The sequence below is a fragment of the Triturus cristatus genome, chromosome 9 (genome assembly GCF_964204655.1).
Source record: "Triturus cristatus chromosome 9, aTriCri1.1, whole genome shotgun sequence".
Taxonomy (NCBI): Eukaryota; Metazoa; Chordata; class Amphibia; order Caudata; family Salamandridae; genus Triturus; species Triturus cristatus.
The window spans coordinates 265,616,544-265,638,809 of NC_140592.1; the positions used below are offsets into that span (position 1 = coordinate 265,616,544).

The window sequence follows — 22,266 nt, forward strand, 5'->3', positions numbered from 1 at the left end:
CGCCATATCACGCATGGCGACTGGTAAGACGCCGGGACCGGATGGGCTCCCCCAGGATTTTTATGCATCATACCGAGACACCCTAGTCTCACCTCTGGAGGCGATGTATCGCGAAGCGGTGGAGAATGGCTCTTTTCGCCCAGAGACGGACCATCGGAGTGATCCCGAAGTCCCAACCCCCTTCGAGATGCTGCTCGGACTACCGGCCCATTTCTCTTATAAACACTGAGCTCAAGATCTTCGCCTCTGTTCTGGCCAGCCGCATAAGACAGCACCTGGCCACCCTGGTTCACCCAGATCAATGCGGCTTCATGCCTCTCCGTGGGACTAGGCATTGTCTTTGATGCCTACATCTTGCCCTGGCAAACCGGCACCTGCTGTCCCCCTATTTGTCGCTCCTTCTGGTGGACTTCGAGAAGGCGTTTGACTCGGTCGACTGGGGCTATTTAGAGGCAGTGTTGGAGCAGATGGACTTCGGAATTCCTTTCCGCAACTTGGTGAAGACACTGTATTATCGGCCCCAGGCGCAGGTCCTTGTCAATGGGACTCTATCTCGTCCCTTCGCTATCAGGCGAGGTACGCGGCAGGGATGACCCCTTTCGCCGATCCTGTTTACCTTAGCGACGGAGCCCCTGGCCTGCCTTATTCGATCTGATTACTCCCTCACTGGCAGGCGGTGGCCTGGCTTTGTGGAGGACAAGATTGCGCTCTATGCCGACGATGTGCTGCTGTTCGTAGCGGACCCGGCCCAATCGGGGCCCCGATGCCTTCGGGCTCTGGTTCTCTTTGAGCGCACCTCTGGCCTCCGGTTAAACCCGGCCAAATCTATCTTGGTCCCCCTTCATTTGTCCCGCGAGTGCTTTGATTGGCAGTCTACGATCCCCCTTCGACGGCACTCCTTCAAATATTTGGGGATCTGGATTTCCCTTCTCCCTGCTCTTGCGTGGTCCCTCAACATCACCCCTCTGGTCAAGCGGGTTCGCGCTGACCTCCTTAAGTGGCGTAATTTACCCCTAAACCCTCTGGGCAGGATAGCTCTATTTAAAATGGTGATTTTGCCTCGCTTTTTATATATACTTCAAAACACGCACCTTTCGTTCGCTCGGTCCTGGTTCCGAGAGATGGACGGGCTGGCTACTAAGTTCCTATGGGGGGGGGGGGGGGGGGGGGGTCGTATGCCCAGGCTTGCCCTGGCCCAATGCCGCATCCCGCCCTTTGACGGTGGTCTTGGGATGACAAACCTCTTCCTCTATTACTTGGCGACCCGGCTTCTTGTGGTACACGATTGGTACCGACTGGAACTACACACCCTTGGCTTTGCCACTATCCAGGGGATGCTATACGGAGACGTTGTCCCCCCAAGCTCTCCCCGATGTCACGCGTGGAGTGCTCCTGGCCTGGCGGGCCTCCCTGCGTCATACCCGCTGGTCGGGTAAGCTGACCCGCTATACTCCCTTGTGGTGCGGCACCTGGCTCCAGGAGGTCGCCTCTCTTTCCGGATTTCGGCCCTGGGACCTTATCGGGATTTCCCTGCTAGGCGATGTCTGGAGCGGTACCCACTTGCGCTCCTCCCAAGATTTGCAGGCCAGACACTCCCTCCATTCGTCGCAGTTTTTCCGATATTTGCAGCTGCGCCATGCCCTCCGCTCTTATATCTCCGACGGCACTGCGCTCGCAGAGTATAGTCCCCCTGAGGCTCAAGTCATGACAGGCAACCTGGGTCAGGGAGGGATTTCCCGTATTTACCGCTCACTCACCAACAACACTCCCAACTCCCTCTCCCAGCTCCGAGACAAATGGGAGGGGTGGCTGGGAACTCTGGATGACTTTGACTGGAGGGACGCCCTGATGGCCCCTAAAATAATTGCTGTCTCGGCGAGGCTGCGGCTAGTCCAAGTATACTGGTTACATGCTGCCTACCTTACACCGCCGCGTCTCCAGCACGCGGGGCTCCAACCCGATGCCCTCTGCCCCCACTGTTCCCACTCCCAGGCGGATTTCTACCATATGGTGTGGCTTTCTTCTGCGATACAGGGGTATTGGGAGTCAGTAGCGGGAGAACTCTGAGGTCTTGGACTGGGAGGTTCCCATTGACCCTACGCATGTTCTCCTGGGTATCACGGAGGGGCTGGACGGCACCAGGGCTGAGAAGCTCTTCCTTAATACAGCGCTAGCAGTAGCTAAGAGGGACATTGCAGTTCACTGGCTGAACAATACCGCACCTACCTTGGCATGCTGGCGCAGGGGAGTGGACTGGTGTGCCGCACAGGAACGGCCTCTCTATGTGGCCAGGGGCTGTCCTAGGAAGTTTCGCCGTATCTGGGGAAAGTGGGTCAGAATCGTAGAAGACTGATTTGGACTGATATGATCTCTAGTTTGGAAGTGGACTTATTGATATATCAATGTGATGGGCTTGTATCTTGGTCTCGTGTTTCTAAAGTGTATTTCTACATGGTGCTGTGTTCTTTGTTGCAATAAAAAGGCAATAAAATTGGTTATCAAAAAAAACACCTGAGACTTTATATCTTGGTTGGGCCTCTTTTCTACTTCTCAAGCCCTTCGTGTTCAACTCTCTCTTCCACTGAGTCCTCGCCACCTTTAAGTATTTCACTCGCTTTGATGTGAAAAACTGGTATCAATGCATTTTTATGCACTTTTTTCCTTCCATATTGTTGACCTCTAGCTTCTCCATCAAAAACTACCTCCTATCGTAAGCGGGTCCTGGCGGACTTTCATACATCCAATAATAATTAAACGACTGACTTTGCACAAAACTACTTGCATGCAGTCTGGAGCACAACATGTACGATCACTAGTCCAATCAGACAGTGTTCTCTCAGTCGTAGTTCTACAGCTGGAGAAAGAGAGACTTAGTCAGAGCATACAAAGACATTTCCTCCATAAAGGGGAGAAAGTATATGCATATTTTCCCCGAGGGCAATTATGTTTAAGGTCAGTGGTATTTACGAAGATTAAGCAGGCAGCCATACACCAAGAAGTCAGATACCAAAGCGAGGGAAAAAAAGAGTGATTGTTAGCTTGTATATCCAGACATAGATATAGGCATAAATGCATGCCATATTTTTGCATATATCAAAAACACAAGAGCAACCCATATCTCCATGTGAACTGGATATTAGCTAGTCAGCTAGAAACCACTGTTCACAAGGAACTTATTTTAAAGAAAGGTTTATCATTTGTTGCACTTATATGAATTTTTGCAGAGACTCTCTCATGAACCTAAAGGAGTGATACCATGTCAAGGTTTAAATTAATATCAACCTTATGTTTTGTGAGTGACATTTATTTTTAAATACAAAACAAATGTATTTAAAAAACAACTACTCACATAGCACAACATATATTGGTAGTGCTTGCGCATTTATAGAAAAACTATTTTTTTTTGATAAACTTCTTTTTATTGTGTTTTGCGGCATAAAGAACAATATCAGGAATAATATACAGCAGTGTATAGAAAAACTATTTAAAAGTCACTTTTGTGACCCCAGTGAAGTGACCATAACCAACAAGCAATAAAACACAAGTGACTGTATTAAAGGACAGGTTATTGGAATGAAAAGGATGTCTTTGTGATTCGGATTCAAAGTTTCGGATTAAGGACCAGAAAATTTTCTAGTGCTTTCAAGACTATCCTTATTGGTTGCTGGCGACGTTTCGATCCCACTGTATGCATGAGGGTCTCTTCAGAATGGAGAGTTCTGGGGACTACTGGTGCTTAGGCTCTTGTCATAAGTACCAAGACTTAATGGCAATTTCTATAATGTCCACACCCTCAACTCACGGAATCCGGGGGACTAGTACAAGATAGGTGGAATACCATGCAAAGGGCCCGATTGTCCTTTAAATTGAGCCTTTACTGTGGGAAAACTTCTTGGTTAGTCAGATAGAATAACCCTGAAAATAATTATATTGGGGGGGGGATCACCTTAATGGGGAACCCAAGCAATACTTGACCGTTTCCTAAGGTCCAGGACCGAGCGTGTAAGACAATCTGTCAATGCTTGCCGTCAATCCGGCGAAGCAGAAGCTCCTGATAGGATATTTGGATATAGATGCCATTGTAGAGTGGTGATCAGCAAAGTCTGTGGGAGTTGGAGCAGTGCTCAACAATGCTGTTTAAATGCCTGGATATGGACCTCTTTTTGACTGCAACCCCATTCAACATGATTAGAACTAGATTGGGAGGATTCATCTGTGGCCTAATTAGAGCCATTAAAAACATGGGCTGAAATCCATGTGGGAGACATCACTGTTGCTCTTTGGACCACGTCTAAAAGGCAGACCTTCAAAGAAGGAAGATCTTGATTTGCTGAATGTTAGTGGCCAATGGACACTACAATACAGATTACAGACACCCTACCAAACCATTAACACCTCATGGAAGATCTAACAAAAAGCCCATCCATGGTTTTGCAAATAGTTACTTTCAGAATTTCTTCTTTCCCAAAAACCATAGTTTTTTCCGAGGAAAAAACTCTTGATATAGGGAAAGAAACTCCAAAACAATCATTAATTAAGCTGTAATCCTAAAAGACAAATCTTGAAATGAAAATAACCTCTGGAGATGCCATAAATGTAAAGGGGAAAAATGTCACTAATCTGCGTGCTAGAATTGTGTCGGCTTGTATCTGCCATAAGGGGGGTGGGGAAGAGGGGCGAGCGAGAGAGCGAGAATCTCTCTCTCTATGGGAACCATTTACTTTAATTTTTTTCCCCTCTAAAATCGACCTTTTGGTCTATTAAAAATATATTAGGAAACTGTTGCCTATACAAAGGCGTTTTTTTTTTTTTTTGCTTTAAAGTTCTATTTCTCTCTATTGAAGACGCTTTCCAGGATCCCTCACATGCTCAGAGATATTCTAAAGTTTAAGAACATTAATGACTATTCCATTATAGAAAAGCTGGCAAGGCTGTGGCATCAAGCCTATGTTTTCTGTTTGCTTAATGTGCTGCTGTAGATCACATGATGGGAACAGACTGAAAAGACGTACCCTACTGCTAAAGGGGTGACCTGAGAAAACAGTACGGAAATAACTGGAACATTATTTTTAGCACTGTTTGACCCACCTGCACTTTTTGCTGGGCCTGAATATGAGCACAGTAATGTTCACCAAAGGTAGGAAGTGAGGACCAAGTAGCAGCCTTACATGTTTACTATTGGTATTTTGATTATGACTTCCTTTTCCGAGATTAATATATGTTTCGAGTACCATGCACTGTGAATTCCGCTTTAGCATTAGAGAGTTGAATGCACCTGATAACCTGTCTTGCAACTACCCAGAGACTGGTTTACCCAGATGAGGAAGTTCCTAACAATTGTGACCCTATGCTGCCTAGATAAAACATGGTAGCCCTTTTGACATCTAAATTCTGTAGAGGTCTCGTAGCCAAACAAGGGTCTTAGAATAAAAAGACGGAAAGTCAACAGAGTAACCTACATGAAAAGGTGAGTCCACCTTTGGTAGAGAACAAGTATTCACGAGTAGAGTTAGTCTATACATCTGCTCAAATGGCTCTTTAACTGGGAGTGACGCTCACCAGTTCAACGTAGGGAAGTGATGGCAACCAAGAACATCACTTTCTAGAAAGAAAAGAATGCAGTAAGGTCTATAGTGAGATCCCACACAGAAGCTGGCACTACCCTAGAAGGATTCAAACCTTCCATAACAGCGGTTATGACTTTGATACAAAAAACAGAGTATTGTCCTCTGTTTTGAAGATAGCCTACAATTTCAGCAAGACGGACAAGCATGAACGCAAATGCATGTACAAAAAAGGTAGCAGATAAAGTGCTGAACTGTGAACATTAGAGGGTAAACGAGCAATGCAATGTAACAAACTGTTTCATTTAGCCGCATAACTTGCTGTAGTGGTAGGCTTAGTAGGTTCTTTTACGATTTGCATACATTCCTGTCGAAGTTGCACATAACCAACTTCGAAGACCTAAAGTGCAAAATATCTTGTCTTTAGTATGGCAGGTCATTGGCTTTTGTCTCATTTTCCGCACCACACAAAGGATCATTGGAAGCAGGAGAAAGGGGTATTCAACTGTTTTGGGCAAGTCGATCCATAGAGCATTCCCCCGAAACTGGGTGTTTAGATACCAGGAGGCAAAACATTGGTGTTTGCTTGAGTGGCAAACAGTTCTACAGTAGAAGTATCCATGTATAATGTGAAAGTTGATCTTCCATTTGTGTGTCTCCTGATGGCGTCTGCTTAGAACATCGTCAACGTAATGGTTCACTCTGGGTAGGTGCTCTGCTAGCAAGTGAATGTGATGCTATAACAACCAATGCCAAATCACTTGGATCAAGCTGGACATCTGTGACAAATGTGTGAGGTCTTTATTTCAGAAGGTAACATATGGTGATCCTGTGGCAGTTTGAATTAAAGCAATATTATACTTCTTGGTCCAAAAGCCTTTTATAAACAAAGTACTAGCTGTAAGAAATGCCTCTGCATGCAGAGAGAGGGAAATATGAAAATAACATTTTATTTAACATATTTATAGATTTGGACATTTATTAGATACACACGATAACACACTTCATTATGGTTGTATATTTAAGGGATGTTGTACAACTCAAATGGTAATTCGTAATTTGTTGCAATGCATGTCCTATTCAGACATCAACCTTCTGTCCTAACCACTTCCCCTAAAGGTGTACTCAGAAACCCCCCATCTCCCTTAATAGGAGTGCCCAGGAGTGGTAAGGACTAATTATCCCACCCGATAAAATCCAACTGCACAGGGTTTGAAATTTAATAGATGTGTTAAATTGCATCTTTTCATGAGACTTTGGGAAATAATTTGGATTTTGGTGCTAAATGCACCAAAATCAGCAGGCCATGATAAAAAGGTACACTTTCCCTCTTAACTTTTGGCAGGTGTGACATGATGACGTTTAACAAAGGGGCAGACTTTATTGCACGCTGTATTTATCGGGCACGGTAAACTCCACACAACTTGGAATTGCAACACCAGCACAAACAGGGGCTTGCCTCAGTGTTGGAAAACTCCGCCCCACTTATAACCACCGCTCAAGTGTAATAATTCTAATGAGAAGAATAACCGTCTGAAATTAGGGTCTATCTATTTTGTGCTGTATCTGCGAGTGCTAGACTTGACAAGATGCCCACCTACAGCAACATTTTATTCTTTAACTCAACAGATGACCCTCTGGTCACACCAATCAAACAATCCTGCTTCCCTGTAGATCCGACTGATTGTTCCTGCACTTGTCACAGCAAATCCTTCATGACTTGTTTTTGCAACTACTATAGAAACTGCTGTACTTCCTGTTTCTGCCAGATCCCGGCATCAGTCTGGCTCTGCTGGTTCCAGATGCCACTTGGGCACTACATAATTGGATCTCTAGCGCGAGCCAGTGGGGCACTCCTGCTTCTAACTATTCCTGTAAACCCCCCGGCTACATTTGGCAGTGTATTTGCGATGGAGTTAATGTTTTCTTTATCTTCTAGCCTTGCTTGCATAAGTGATTCCCCACATGTAGTATTGGCCTTTTCACACTTTCCATGTTTTCACTTCGATGTTTCTGCTATTAGTTAGCCTTATGGCTTCCAAGCTTGCATTCTAGCATTATTATGGTATTATACAGTGACATCTGTAATATAATAGCACCTACAAGAGGAAACAAAGGTGTTCGCTTTCTGAAGGGTGCATCACTTTCCATTGTAGCATTAAGAATTCCTCATTATTTCAAACCCATCATGTCCATGGCTGCATGCTCCAGAGTTAGTCGGACAGTCCCAAATACTTGCTCTATACACCGGCTCCATTTCCAGGAAGAAACCAACCAGACCTTTCACGTAACATTGTGCCAATAATATCCCCGCCTAAAATACTCAACCAATCCTATCCTGCTTGATGTATCATATTTTGGTAGGTACAGCTCCAACAGAACTAAAATCATACTCCCAGCTCTACGTTGCTTTCCATTCTCATGTGTGTATGCGTCATTCTTTCTCTAGGTTCTTATAATGTGATAGTGGAGTGTAATTTGAGCTTAATGTTCTTCTCATTTCAGTTTCTTCGTGGCAGCCTAGGCAGCGTTCTGTCATTAATAATGCACATTTATTCTAGAGCTGAAAAAAAAAGACTGATTCAGTACTTCTCAGCTAGAAGTCGTAAACGGGCATCCCTTTGGCCAAATGAAGAGCTCATGTTCACTTACCTTCTCGCCAGCTTTGCCTTCAAACTGTGATTTAATGTTGAATCTTTGGTCGTCGTCTTCCTCCACATCCTCCTCCTCACTGCTTTCAAACAGCTTTGAAGACTTTTTGCTAGTAGCTTCCTAATAATATTTTAAAAGACAAAACTAACATTTAAAGCAAGAACATTTTTGTGCTGAAAACCCTTTCATTATCCCAGACCTCGGTTAATGCAGAGTTCCGGATGACTGAATGCAAGCCCAAATCCCTCAAATACTTTTGGATTTGGCACATGGTATTTGGGGGTACCAGCCTGATTGCCCAGTCCAGCAAACTAGCATACTAGGTTTATGCCTTATAACCATACCACACCCACATGATTATCAATGATGGACTACTGTTAAACCTTACTGCACACATTAAATTACAAAGTTCTTTAAAGATCACCCCTAGTAAAATACACCAAACACTCTGATCTTTGCCACGGTATACATCAGAAGGCCACAACAGTGGTCAATGGGAAATCCAGAGGATCATGGCAAGATAGCACTCATATCCCAAATGCAAAATGGGACCATGCAAAAAGAAGAAATAAACATGCTTTAGAGATGCTGAATATATATTAATTCAACCATTTCAAAGGGAAAAGAGATTAAAACACACTTGTTGTAGACCAATTTCATTGCTGTACTGTACAGTGAACTTGTGGGTAGATTGTTGTTGTCACACTCCAGAAAAGGGCAGATAAGAACAAGTTCCGCCGTAACACCTTATCGGGTAGTCTCTATCTAGCCACAGATTCCTTACTTTAGAATAATCCCCAGACGTCAGACTGAATCTGGATATTTTCTAGCCGTACCCCTGCAAACCGGTAGGTGGTGTTGCTCAGCACGGTGTCTGCTTCTTAGTCTGCACTGGAAGAGAGTATATAGTACCTAGATAGGCGCCACATCGGCGCACTGACATCAGTACATTTTCTCGACTTTCCATGCCAGCAGCCCGGCATCACAATGAAGGCTGACCACTGATGTGAGTTTCTAGGAGCCTTTGTGAGGGAAGCACTCATCCTTTAATCAGGTCGCAGAGCAGGAAAGACGGGAGGGTCGGTACCAAATCTGCGGCTAGAAAGAGTCTCTACCAGAAAAGGTATTATTGAAGGCAAGTAACTTGTTCATATAACAGAGACTTCTAGCCACATATTCCTTACCTTAAAATGGAAACTCATGCAATGCATCTTCGGAGGAAGATCTGCAAACTCAATTTAGACCAGGAGGTCCTGCAGGATCGAAAGGGTAAAATGCCCATCCCGGCAGACCTGACTGTTCAGGCAGTAATGCTTTGTGGATGTGTGAAAAGAAGCACACGTTGCAGCAGATATCCAGGACTGGAACTACGCAAGCTAACACACTGGTCACAACTTTGGCTCTAGAGAGAACGAGCGTGCAAGCCCTCAGGTGGTTGCTTTTTGGCCAGTGCATGGCAGACCTTTATGCAGAGCACTATCAATCGAGAGATGGTTTGTTTCAGCACAGCCTTTCCATTCTTGGCCCGAAGTACCCTATGAAGAGTTGGTTATACACCCAGAATTCTTCTGTGTGGTAAAGGTAGAATGACAACGCTCTTTTTAGATCCAGATGGTGAAGTCTCTCTTCTTCGTTAGAAGGATGATGCAGGGCAAAAAAGGTAGGCAGGTTGATCGTCTGGCCTACATGGAAAGAAGTGACTACCTAAGGGAGGTAGGCAGCACATGTCCGGAGAACCAGTTTGTAAGGTGGGTACACAGAGAGATCCTGCATCTTGCTGACCTCCTGGTTGATGTAATAGTCACCATGGTTAATAATCGAAGAGGGCAGTTGTGCAATAGCTCAAAAGGTGCGCACATCAGGAAAGTGAGGACCAGGTTCAAGTCCCACTGGGGCATTCTATATGTCACAATGGGTGACTTAAATAAGGACGTTTGGTCCGGCAGCCACAAAAATGCAGAAATGACTTGAAGATAGCCCTAAACTGTGCCCAGCGCAGAGCCCTGTTGGGCCAAAGAAAGATCAAATAATAGGACCTGAGAAAGAGGAGCAGATAGGGGATAAATTCTTTTTGATACACATCATGCCACAACTTTGTACAAGCAGCAGGTGTATCCCGATTTGGTGGAGGGACACATGGCTGCCAGAATAACATTACAGACTTTGGGAAGAAGGTAAAAGGTTGTCATCTGTCGCCGGTCAATCTTCGCTCATAAAAGGGGTGAGTGGGCAGGTTTGGGTGCAGAAACCTCACCTGTTCCTGCAACAGAAGATCCTCCAAAAGAGGCGGCTTGACTGGGGGCTTGACTGGGGGACCGATGTTCAAGAACAGCAGCTCGGGATACCAGAATTGTCATACCTAATCCAGAGCCACAAGAATAAATTGGGCCCAGTCATTGCTCACATTCTTGAAAACTCTGGGCAGGAATGGTATTGGCAGAAAGGCGCACAGGAGGCCGGAGCTTCACTCGAGACAAAAAGCATCTCCAAGCGAGAGCTGCAAAACTGCTGACATTGCACGTTCTCTAGGCGGTGAATCGATCTAACAAAGGCTCTCCCCACCCTTAAAAGAGGCCTTGCCTCACTTCCGGATGAAGTCGCCATTCATGATCCGATGGGCATCGAAGTCTAAGCTCTTACATTCAGAGAGCCTGCCAGGTGTTGAACCACCAGGTAAATGCCCTGGTGTTCCAGACATGTCCAGAGATGCAGTGACATTTGACAAACAGTCCACGACCCCACCCTACTGTGCTTGTTGCAGTACCGCATGATGGTGGTTTTATCCATGAACAGCTGCACTAGCCTTCCCTTGATTGAGGGTAGAAAAGTCTTCAATTCCATGTGAATCACCCGAAGCTCCAACAAGTTTATGTGGAGTCCGGACACCACAGGAGACCTGAGTCATCTGATTCCCACATTCGCCAGATGGCCCCTCAGCCCAGTTACAACGGTCAATCCTGGCTGGCGAAGGGAGAGGGATTTGCCGTTGACGTAACCGCGGCTCATCAGCCACCATTGCAGGTCTTTTGCAGTTCCGTCTGAGATGTGGACCATGTTGCAGAGATTGTTCTGGTGCTGCGCCCATTAAAACTTTAGGTCCCATTGCAGAACCCGCATATGCCAACGGGAATGTGTTACCAGCATCCTGCAGGAGGCTATGAGGCCAGCAGCCTCAAGAGTTTGTGTCACTGAAACCCGGGATGAAGGCTGAAACATCTGTATCATATCCTAAATATCCTGGACTCACCGTATGGGAGGATAAGCCCAAAACTGCATTGGATCCAGAACAGCTCAGATGACAGGGAACATCTGAAAGGAAGTCAGGTGTGACTTCAGCACGATGATAGTGAACTCCAGCGAAAGCAGGAGGTTCGCCATAAACTTTGAAGACCGCTGCCTGGGGTGAGCCCGCCTTCAACAGCTAATCATCGAGGTAGGGTAAGACTGGAACCCCAGACGTCCTCAGGTGTGCTGCAACCGTTGCAATTACCTTGGTGAACACCTGAGGTGCGCTGGTAAGGCTGAAAGGAAGCACTGTAAACTGAACGTACTCATGACCCACCGTGAACTGCAGGTAACATCTGTGTGCGGGCAGGACGGAGATGTGAAAATATGCATCCTGTAAGTCCAATACTACCATCCATTCTCCCGGATCCAGGGCAGGCAGAACTTGAGCAAGCTGGAGCATTTTGAATTTCTTCTGTTTGAGGAGGAGATTGAGAAGGTGCAGGTTTCGTGTAGAACAAAGGTCTCCGTCCTTCTTGGGCACCAAAAAGTAGTGGGAAAAGCAATGTGCCCTCCTTCTGATGAAAGCACCCTCTCTATAGCTCCATTTGACAAGAAAGACAACACTTCCTGACGGAGTGAGGAAAGCTGGCCCTCCGTCAACCAGTCATAAGTGGGTTGCAAGAGTGAAGGGGTAGCCACAAAGGGAATGGAGTAGCCCCTTTGTATAATTTGTAGTACCCAACAGTCTGATGCTATTGACCTGCAGTGGAGCAGGTGATGGCGTGTCCTGACCCCTACTGGATGCCCATGATGGTAGGAGGGCAAACTAAAGGGGCTTGGAGGCTGCGGCTGCCGAGGGAGTGTTGGACGAGCTTGACCTCTGGCAACCTGTCTGCCGTGGTCTGTGGGAACCATGTCTTCACCCACAAAAGGTGTGGAAGCTTGCTGGCCGTGGTAGCTGGAAGAGTATTGATGCAGTTGGAAATCCCTTCTATGGCCACGAAAGGGGTGAAAGGCGGACTGGGGGTGGCAAGCGACCATAGATAGGTCCAAGGAGCGGTCTGTGGCCATGGAGTACTTAAAGCGCTTTAGCCCGAAGTCCGCCTTCTCTCCGAAAAGCCAGGATTTATCAACTGGCATGTCCATAAACGATACTTGAACATCCCCAGGAAAGCAGGTAGTCCTCCACCAGGCGTGGCGCCAAAGGGACACCGACAAAGAAATTGCTCTGCCCTGCAAATTGGCCATGCCCAGACCACAATGAAAGGCAAACTATGCTGCATCTCTCCCGTCAGCAATAGCCTGAGAGAGTATGACTCGGGTCTCCTCCAAGACATTGGCAGCACTTGCACAACCGAGTCCGAGATTGTGTGGAGTAACAGTCCAAGAGGCACCACTGTACACCGACCGCAGTGCCAGGCTGGTGGAAGAGAACATGCTCTTGCCAAATGTATCCAGCCTCTTGGAATTCCTATCCGGTGGAGCAGAAGGGAACACACCAGAGTTAATTCAGGAAGCGGAACCCTGGACCACCAAGCGCTCTGGAGTGGGGTGCGGAGCGCAGAAACGGTGGTCCCTGCGGCGGGCGGTGGTGGCAGGCAATCATCCTATCCACAGGTGCCCCTGTGCAGGACTTGGACCAGGCCCCGACGAGGATGTCGGTGAGGATTGCATTAAAGGGGAGCAAGGGTTCAGAGGGTAGGGCTGAAGCACCTCCGTCAAGGCATCAGTCTTGACTGTCACTGAGGGCAGCTGAAGGTCCAAGACCTCAGCCACCCTATGCACCAACATAGTGTCAGGCGAGGGGTCTAATATGCTGGCATCCACCAGATCCTCAAACCTCCAGGTCGCCATACCCCTCCCATTGTTCCTATGTACCAGGCTTGTCAATGACAAAAGGCCCTGGCTCCGACCCGGAAGGTATGGCTTCGGAACCAGCGTCATGAGACTACGATCATGCTCCACGCCGGTCATGCTTCATGAGTCGAGGGCAATGGGCGTAGCTTATTCAATGGGTGTGGACGGTGCCGGGAGGGTCAGCATGGGAGCGGAGAAGCTATTGGTCTTGCTGATGGCACCACTCCGGTTCTATGGGGCCTAACTGGCGCTGAAGGCATATCCGCCAGCAGGAATCCAGTAGGGGACCCTCGCGAACCCATGGGGCCCGAAGGCGCTACAGAGGGGTTGGGTCACCCAAAAATGAGGTGCATAGCCTTATAGAAGTGACGCAGTTGGACAGGGGCGCTCCGGCTATGGGAAAATCGAGGAAGCATGGAGCTGACCCTGGTTGGGGCTCTGTTGAGGCGTGGGGCATTGAGTGCCAACACTCCCATGTCTCGTCTGAGGATCTGGACCAACGCGGAGAAGTCGAAGACCTCTTCGACTTTTTTTTTCTTACCTGACTTACCCTATGATGACATCGACTGGAGCTCTGCGAGCAGTCACGAGACCTTCTACGCAAATAGGACCTCGATCTTTGTGGTGTTGGGTGGTGAGGAGCTTGAGGGACTGATCTCTCAGCACCTTTGGATGCGTGGCGCAGCAATCTTCGCAGGCCTTTGAGTCATGGTCTTTCTTGGGGCACCATAGATAGACCAAGTGTGTGTATGTCTGTCAAGTAGCACAGGGTTTGAAACCAGTCGGTTTGTCATACCAGAAGAAAGCATTTGCCTCAAAAAGTATTCCACAAAATGTTGAAAAAAGGCAGCTACAAATCAACTAAGGGTTTGCTCTTTACAGTTGTGCCCTAGATGGCATGGAAAGGAAGGAAACGACATCAGCACGCTGAGGTGTCACCTATACAGGTATCGCCTATATCACTTCAGGCACGGATGCTACAGACATGGAGCCAAACAATGCCACCTACTAGCACGCAGGGGTACTGCTCCTAAATTTGCGGATCCAGTCTGATGCTTGGGGAAAATTCTAAGGTATGAAATCTGAGGCTAGAAGTCTCGATCAGATCTCAAGTAGGGCATTAAAGAAAGCACCAGCACAAACAAACAGCACCTATATTATCTACTGGTACTGATGTACACAATAGCCATGGAAGGCTCAACTAATTTAGCATTTATGGACCGTCACAATTTTGCATACAGAGTAAACTTGTGGATTACCTTTGCACAAATGTAAAAGCGAGAATATAAATGCACTTGCTAAAGAGGATGAATTAACAGTATATTGCTACAGTTAAATATGGCCTCCAGAAGGAATGCAGCGATTCCTCCCTCAGCTAATGCAATTAGACAATGGTGCAGTTATACACTTTTCATGTAATATATGCATTAGCTCTTCAGAAAGTCATTTGAAATCAGCATGGTAAATTTGCCCCAAGTGAGGCTGTGATATATGTGCTACATTCCAACAATGCAGTCTTGATAGAACTCGGGGATCAGCTTATGCTATAAAGCAGCGTTTCAAAATCAAAATCGGTTTACTGAACTACACCACACGAAATTGAGGATAATGGGTATCCAAGCTTAAACGCCACAAGCGGGTAAAAGTACTTTCATATTTAGGTAGAGAATTTGTGGTCAATCTGGAGTGGTTCTCTTTCAGGGAATAGATCGTCAATAATATAATGGCAAACAAATTCCTAAAATGCTTAAAATTGATGAGGAAAAAAGCATTCTTACTGTATATAGGAAAGTAAAATACGACAATATGTCAACCTTTTTCTCATTCAACTAGAGAAACACAGGAATTGTAAGATAGAGCAACGTTTGATTTAAATTAACTATGTATGGAATCCCTCATGAACTATATTTATTCAGTAGACTTTTTGGGGTACCGGACCACTTGCAGCATCCAAGGCCCGTTTAATTCCAGTCAAGACTCCAACCGCACCAAGACCGAGCAGCCGTCGAGGGACTTCATCACAGCAGAGAAACACTTCCATAATAGCCCAGCTGTCCTGATTTTTGCACCCTCAACTGGTGAGACCAACAACCGCAAGGCCCTGCAACACACCAACCCAGCCGACCAAACCCCACCGCACCCGAGCGCCAGGTCCTGGTTACAGAGAAAAGACTGTGCTGCCTTGCTCCCAGGACCCTTACGAACCCAGCCCCCCATTGGGAGCTCCCCGACTTGTCCTCAAGTCCCCCTGTGCAGACTGTTTTTAGGTGCCCCCCTTCTGCTCGCCCACACTACCACAAAAGAGAGCATTTAGTGTTATCATTTTTGCCACTGTAAGACAATGAGGATTGCCTGGACTCTCTGCACAGTGTACCTCATTTTGGTGCACTATATAGAGAGCCATCATCCTACACACAACAATCACAGTTCTCTGCAGTAACTGAAAGGAGATAAACAACGCTTTATCAAATCCTAAATGAATAAAAATAATATAGCGATTGCCTGCAAGGTTATGATCTAGGACTAGTACCATTCCTTGAGCCTTGAATCACATTTTAATGAATATATCCTAGTGAAGGTCAATGTTTGTCTCAAAAACTGTCACTACACAACTGACTACATTACAATTTACTGTTCTAATATTGTTTTTACCATGAAAAACGTACCTTTGTTTGAGTTGTATTTCGGGTTTTATTTTCTGTTTCAACAGCAATTTCTTCCATCTCAACTTCATCTTCACTGTTGGAATCAAACACAATATGGCGACCTTTGCCTGCCATCTGAGAGTCCTGGACAGAAAACATTGGTTAAAATGATGCAATCAACAAGTAAATCAGGCAAGATGTTCACTGTAGAAAAAATATGTAGCTCAAACAATTACAGGAAAAGGGGAGACACGTAAAAGCGAAAAGCTTGAACAGCTCAAACAAAGGCCACTATTTTGCGTCTTACACTAGAAACCACTTGCATGGTTTAAAATTAGCAGAATTAACATGCAAATTATGGTTTATTTGGCTTATACTTTCAAAGCTGGTGGGATTGAAAAGGTAAAGTTTATTTAAAATGTTTTGCAAGGTGTGCCATGGCATAGCATTAAATAAGCACAGGTCCGAGGTCCAATTTTTCATAGGGAATCTATGGCCTTCACATCCTGTATTTACTGTGACTCTCTGACCCGTTTGCTTAATCTTTCAGTAGACCGTCATGTGTATTTGGGATTAGGCCACGCCGTATACTCTTTATCAAGGAAGGAGCATTACTGCTATTACTTGTAAATCTTCTGACACTTCAGGAGAGCATATTTTTCTACCTTTGCTTGAATGTCACAATTGTTAGGGAAATGAGGGTCTTAGTGGCCCTCATAAATTAGATGGACTATAGAAGTCTCAGTAGTATGTCTTTGGGTCCCAGTTCGGAGCTCCATATTATTCCTGCTGAAAAGGAACCCTTTATCTTCTTCCGGCCCCTCTGCTTCTGCAATATATTGCTTTCATATTGTCAGTGTCACCCGGGGGCTGATTGGTGGGGGGTGTACCCCGCCAAGGCATAAGGACTTATCATTTAAAAAAGTGGGAGGGTGGTGGGGCAAGCTGTTGAGGCACACTACACAACAGCCCAACAGTCTAGCTACCCTCCCACCCCACCTGGGTGAATACTGGACGATTTAACTCAATTTGGACTGATTACATGAGATAAGAAGGGTCCAAACCAGGGTCCATGTGAAGACCACAACGGCTTAATATTGTCATAGTTTTCGTAAGTTCCTGTCACAGGTGAAAGGCCAAGCCACATACATTTTTATCAGGAGTAGTAAAGGAATGGTGAATGGTAGAAATTCTGTGGATCCCACAGGTTTCGGAGAGTTCCCTCACTGAAATGTGATGAAGATGCATTATTTTGGCCATTGTCTGAGGTTTCTAGAGCATTCTGGTCCACAAAGTCACATCATCCTGGACTCACCTAAGGGTCTAGTTTTCAGAAATTTCTACGTTCAGTAGGTTTCCACGAGCAGCAGCTGAGTCTGTGTTCAAATACCGCAGCTACCCCAATTGCTACAGTGGGTTAATTTTGTTAGCGAAAACCTGATGTCTCCATATTGAGTTGTGGGGCCTGTATAAGTGTGGAACACCATTTGTATCAGGAGAAGTGTGGGAATATAGAATAGTTGACATCTGTTATCAAATGCAGTTCTCTCCAGTTTTGGCTTTTGAATATAAGCCAGTGTGCATTAAAGAACACATTGGACAACATATTTGGCTCATAATCATATGACAGTATAGATAACCCCAAATTCAGAGTTGCACAAATAATCATTATAGCTAAATTCTGTACCTGTGGCATATTAACAAAAATGCAGAGGTTTCCTTCATACCCATTTTTCGTTCATTCGATTTTACTATTTGAACTGCTGCATGGTCAGTACTCAATGAATTATAATTATAAGCTGCAGGTCAGTTGCTGGCTGTAGGTATCGCATATTTTTGGACAACCAACAAACACTATATGTCCTTGAAACCAGAAGCATCTGACAGACAAAACCACATATTACTTTCATTAATTAGGACAAAAAACTACAGATGAAACAACTGACACCTATTTCTATTGTTCCTTGCTTATTGTCACAATTTTTTTTTACTTCAATCGTTAGTTTTTGTGGGAATACCAGGAGTGCTCTACACAAATGACACTTTGCTGAATTGGCAAAATGTGGTCAACTTTTGTATAGCTTTCCGGGTCACCCACAGTTTCAAACCTGGTTTCACCACAATCCGTAAGTATATAGAAACCACAAGAAATAAAAAAAAAAATCCAATCAACTACCAACTGTGGGAAATCAAAAATAAAATTCTTCAACTTTAGAAAGAAATAAAAATAAATAAATAAATAAATAAATCAGGCTCTCTCAAATAAATACATAAATAAAACAAAAATGTAACTATATTGTTTCTATTTTCTCGGTTTTCTCCGGGGGAATTCACACACACCAGGAACCTTTATAATGCCCACCATGTGGGAAAAAAGGACACAAAATTAGCCTGGATACCTTTTTGTGGAAAACGTTTTGCAGGCTTACGCAAAGAGTCCCCAACAAAGAGAGGGTCGTGTGGTAGGGCTCAGAGTCGGGATATGAGAAGTGGTCAGCTCCAGGAAGAAAGGGAATAACATACTTCTTTGCCATTTTCCAAGGATATATCAACACAATTTAATAATACCTGTGAACCTTGTGTCGGTTGACTGAACTACTTTCCTATTCTGGATACCTCCCTACCTAAATGAACTGAAACAAAAGGCAAATCCTTACAATGGAGGTTTTGAGTTCAATATGAAAATTTAAAAACACCAAAACATTTAATTTTAACTATTAAACAAAGATTGTATACCAAGCTTGATAGTGCCCCCTGGATACATTTCTTTTGAAGGTCAAGCTCTTTCTTTCGTTCCTGTACAGCTGCCAAACGTTTCTCATTGTCCATGAGCTGCTTTGACATGTCTGGGTGTGGGGATTCAGTTTTTTTCCCCTCGGAAGCAGACAATCCCTTTGTTTCCACAGACAACTTGACACTGGAATATGCATTTTCCTGACTGTTCGTGTTCTTTGGTGCTGCTGATGAAGAGTCGTCAGAGCTGCTGCTTTCCTCATCAGTAGATGATCCACTGCTGCTCGCCTCACTTTCTTCCTCAGATTCGGCTAGTCTGATTCTGTCCTTTGTGGGACCACTTAAAGATAGGAGGTCTTTACTGGCAGTCAGTTTAGAAGCAATCTTTTCAGTTTCTGCGTCTGAGACAGACACATTTGCTTTGACCTCAATGTGCTCTTCACCTGCTCTTTTACCCTGCTTTGGAACCACTTCAAACCCAATGTCCTTGGTTTTGGGACCCTCTCCTTCATCAGCACTTAATCTTTGTTTAGCAGGCTGAGATGAAGCACTGGGTGTTATGCAGAGACGCACTGATGATGCAGCCTTGCTGGCAGAACAATCAGTCTGTGAGAGGAGGCAACTTTCAGAAGTTTCTTCTTTAACTATTTTTCCAGTTGCTAGTGAGCCCAAGCCAGCAAAAGTTGGAAGTTTTGGACGTGTGGACTTGCTTTTAGACTTGCATTCATCATCAGTGCTTTCTTCTCCTAATATAGAAGAAACTATATCATCTGGATGTGTGATCTTCTTGGATGAGATGGTCTTGTCCAATGATTTTTCTGTATTCAGCAATTTACGTCGCAGGTCGGCATCAAGGGGTGGCTCAGTACTACTTTTGATTGGTGTTTCTACATTTTCATCACTTGAAAGGTCATGGGCATTCTTGGCAAGTCTCTCCAGATCTTCTAATGTCAAGTTTATACGATGGCAATTTTTCATCATTTCTTCATATTCTGGGTCTTCCTCACTTTCACTGCTGCCTGACAGACTGTCACTCTCTGAACTGCTTCTAGCCAGACTTGACTGTGGCAATGAATATGTTGTTCGTTTGTCAGTCTGTTTGGGCAAAGATTTTTTATCAGATTGTGGATGAGTGGGTAGTTTGTTACTGTTTGCACAAACAGTTGTCTTTTGCTTCAAGAGACCCTGCTTGCTTTCAGACACACACAAGTTAACTGAAGTAACTTTGCGCCGCAATTCACTTGTGGCTCTATTCTGCACCAGTGGTTCAGTCAAAGCCGCGATCTTATCAGAATCTGCAGATTCAGAATCAGTTCCACTGCTGTCTAAAGAAGAGCTACTTTCAGAGCGGCTTTTAAATAGTTTGGACTCTGCCACGGGACAAGCAGAGTGGTTGACAGCACTGCTGGGTACAGAATTAGGATTGGATTTTGAAAGCACATCAATCTTGGCAGACTCACAGTTAGTCTTGCTATTCCATGTTTCCTGACCTCCAGACATATATGAGGTAGGTTTCGGAGTTAATTCATTCCTTGGTCCTTTCTGCACCATTGGTTTGGTCACTGCAATAATCTCATCAGTATCCGCAGAGTCATACCCACTGTTGTTGTCTGAAACCTTCACATTGGTTTTGTTTCTCATCAAGCTTTTCTCTGCTGTTCCTGAATCCCACAGAGTCCAGTGGGATGCATATCTTAGCTCAAAGTCTTCCTTGACAACTTCTATGTTGAAATCTTCATCCCCCACCTTTGTGATCCCTTTTGGTAATGTATTTGTTGGTATCAGAGTCTCCATTTCCTCTTCAGAATCTGACTCACTATCCGTGCTATTTTTAGTCTTAGATGAAGTCACTTTCTTCATGTCAAATGATCGATTTGCCTGGGCATTAAACTTTGCAACATTCGCAGATGATAAGTCAAGTGAATGATTATATTTCACATCAGCCCTTTCGGTGGAAGTGCTGTCCTGGTGTTGAATAGCCGTATTTTTTAAATGTTCATTTTTCAAAGCGTTTTCTGATGCCTTTTTCTTTTTCAACTGCCGTTTTGGAGTGGGAAATTCTCCTCTACGCTTCCTGCTAATGTCATCATCCCCTTCATCCAGATGCCAGGTGAGTTGGGAGATGGGGACCACAACACCGGAGTCTTCCTCAAGTCTTTTGATGTTGTGACAATACTTTGATGGGTCATATTTCATGACGTATATTTTAATTAAGGAATACTCTCAAAAACGATGCAATAGTTTTTCAAAACACATGTATCTATTGCAAAGATGGAATAATATGTTGAACACTGATAAGCAGATTGTACACAAAATATGTTTCCTTGAAAAGTAATTTTCACTAACTAGTTTGTAATCCTAAAGGTATCAGAAAAATAGAAGTAAATGTATTTAGGTTGAATATTTTGTTTTTTAGACAGTATGCAGTACCTAGTCAGCTTTAGCAAGACATACAATTTATGACCTCTTCCCAAAATGTACAACCAATGAGTTTCATAAATATTCTTTACGAAACCTCTTTTGTTCCACAGCATTTAAAAAGGGGTTTTGGTTGTGCATGAAGGGGTTTAACAGTTAGGTATATCTGTTGATGTTATCAATCATGTAATTTAACATGTCATGAGTGATGCAATATGTGAGGTCATAAGCAGTGCATAGTGGGGGTACATGTTATAGTTAGCAAAGTAAATTATATCTGGTGAATTTCAGAGGTATGTTTTTTAAACGTTAGCCTTATTTCAACATCCAACTATAAAGTCACTTTAATTTTAGTTTTTTCAGGATTTATATATGTGTAAATATAGAAAAGTTCTCCAGGACTGGTATGTGAGATTCAGCTCGACGGATAAATTTGAATTATGTCATTTATTATAACTTTTACCAACAGAGATTCTAGCCCAGTCCCAAAAACACAGCTGCATAGTTTGTAAGTTTCATAGGTTATCATGGAATAGACCACACTCGAACAATATACCATCTTCAGAGAACATAAATTATTAAGAATGTTGCATTCTTTTTACATGCCATTTTAAACATGGGTGCTTTGCTAGCCCACAGCACTCATCTGCCCCCGAAGAGGTACACTGCAAGTGGTTGTGAATGTGGAACACTGTATGAGAATGAGTCATCAACTGATGAAGAACCTTTGAAAGACACAAGCTGTGTAACTGGTTTCATGGCCAGGTTAGAATCCCGAAGAGCTCATGGTGGTTGTTAAAATTATAATTAGATTTCTAATTTAAAAGAATCAGTATATAGAATTGTTCATAAGATAGTCGCGGTACACTGTTAAACATGCTCAGTGCAAAGCCAGGCACAACTATGTCATAGGCAACTAAGCTTCAACGACAACGTCATTACCTTTGACATTATACAAAGCAAATGATCTGCTGATGGGCATACCGTTCCCTGAAGACTGGATGGAGGTGGCAATTAGCAAGAGGAATTTCTGTGGTTTATAGTAAGTATATGCATTTTCTAAAAAGGATATTTTGCTTCTGTGTTGGAGGTGAAGGACCGGCAAAACTCTGCCAAATTTGCTGACCACCCAGTCCTGCAAATATACAATAGAAAGAATATTTAGTAAT

The 22,266-nt window shown here is 44.4% G+C and overlaps 1 protein-coding gene across 2 annotated transcripts in view; it reads right to left on the bottom strand.

The window, feature by feature from the left end:
• NOL8 (nucleolar protein 8) overlaps positions 1 to 22,266 on the bottom strand; it is a 361,614-nt gene that overhangs the window by 130,167 nt on the left and 209,181 nt on the right. For both annotated transcript variants that reach the window (XM_085624883.1, XM_085624882.1), the window contains 4 exons: positions 22,170 to 22,232; positions 18,683 to 20,878; positions 15,968 to 16,090; positions 8,217 to 8,336 (listed from right to left, as the gene is read on the bottom strand). In XM_085624883.1, coding sequence (XP_085481009.1) covers positions 8,217 to 8,336; positions 15,968 to 16,090; positions 18,683 to 20,878; positions 22,170 to 22,232 — 2,502 coding nt within the window. The remainder of the gene's footprint in view (positions 1 to 8,216; positions 8,337 to 15,967; positions 16,091 to 18,682; positions 20,879 to 22,169; positions 22,233 to 22,266) is intronic.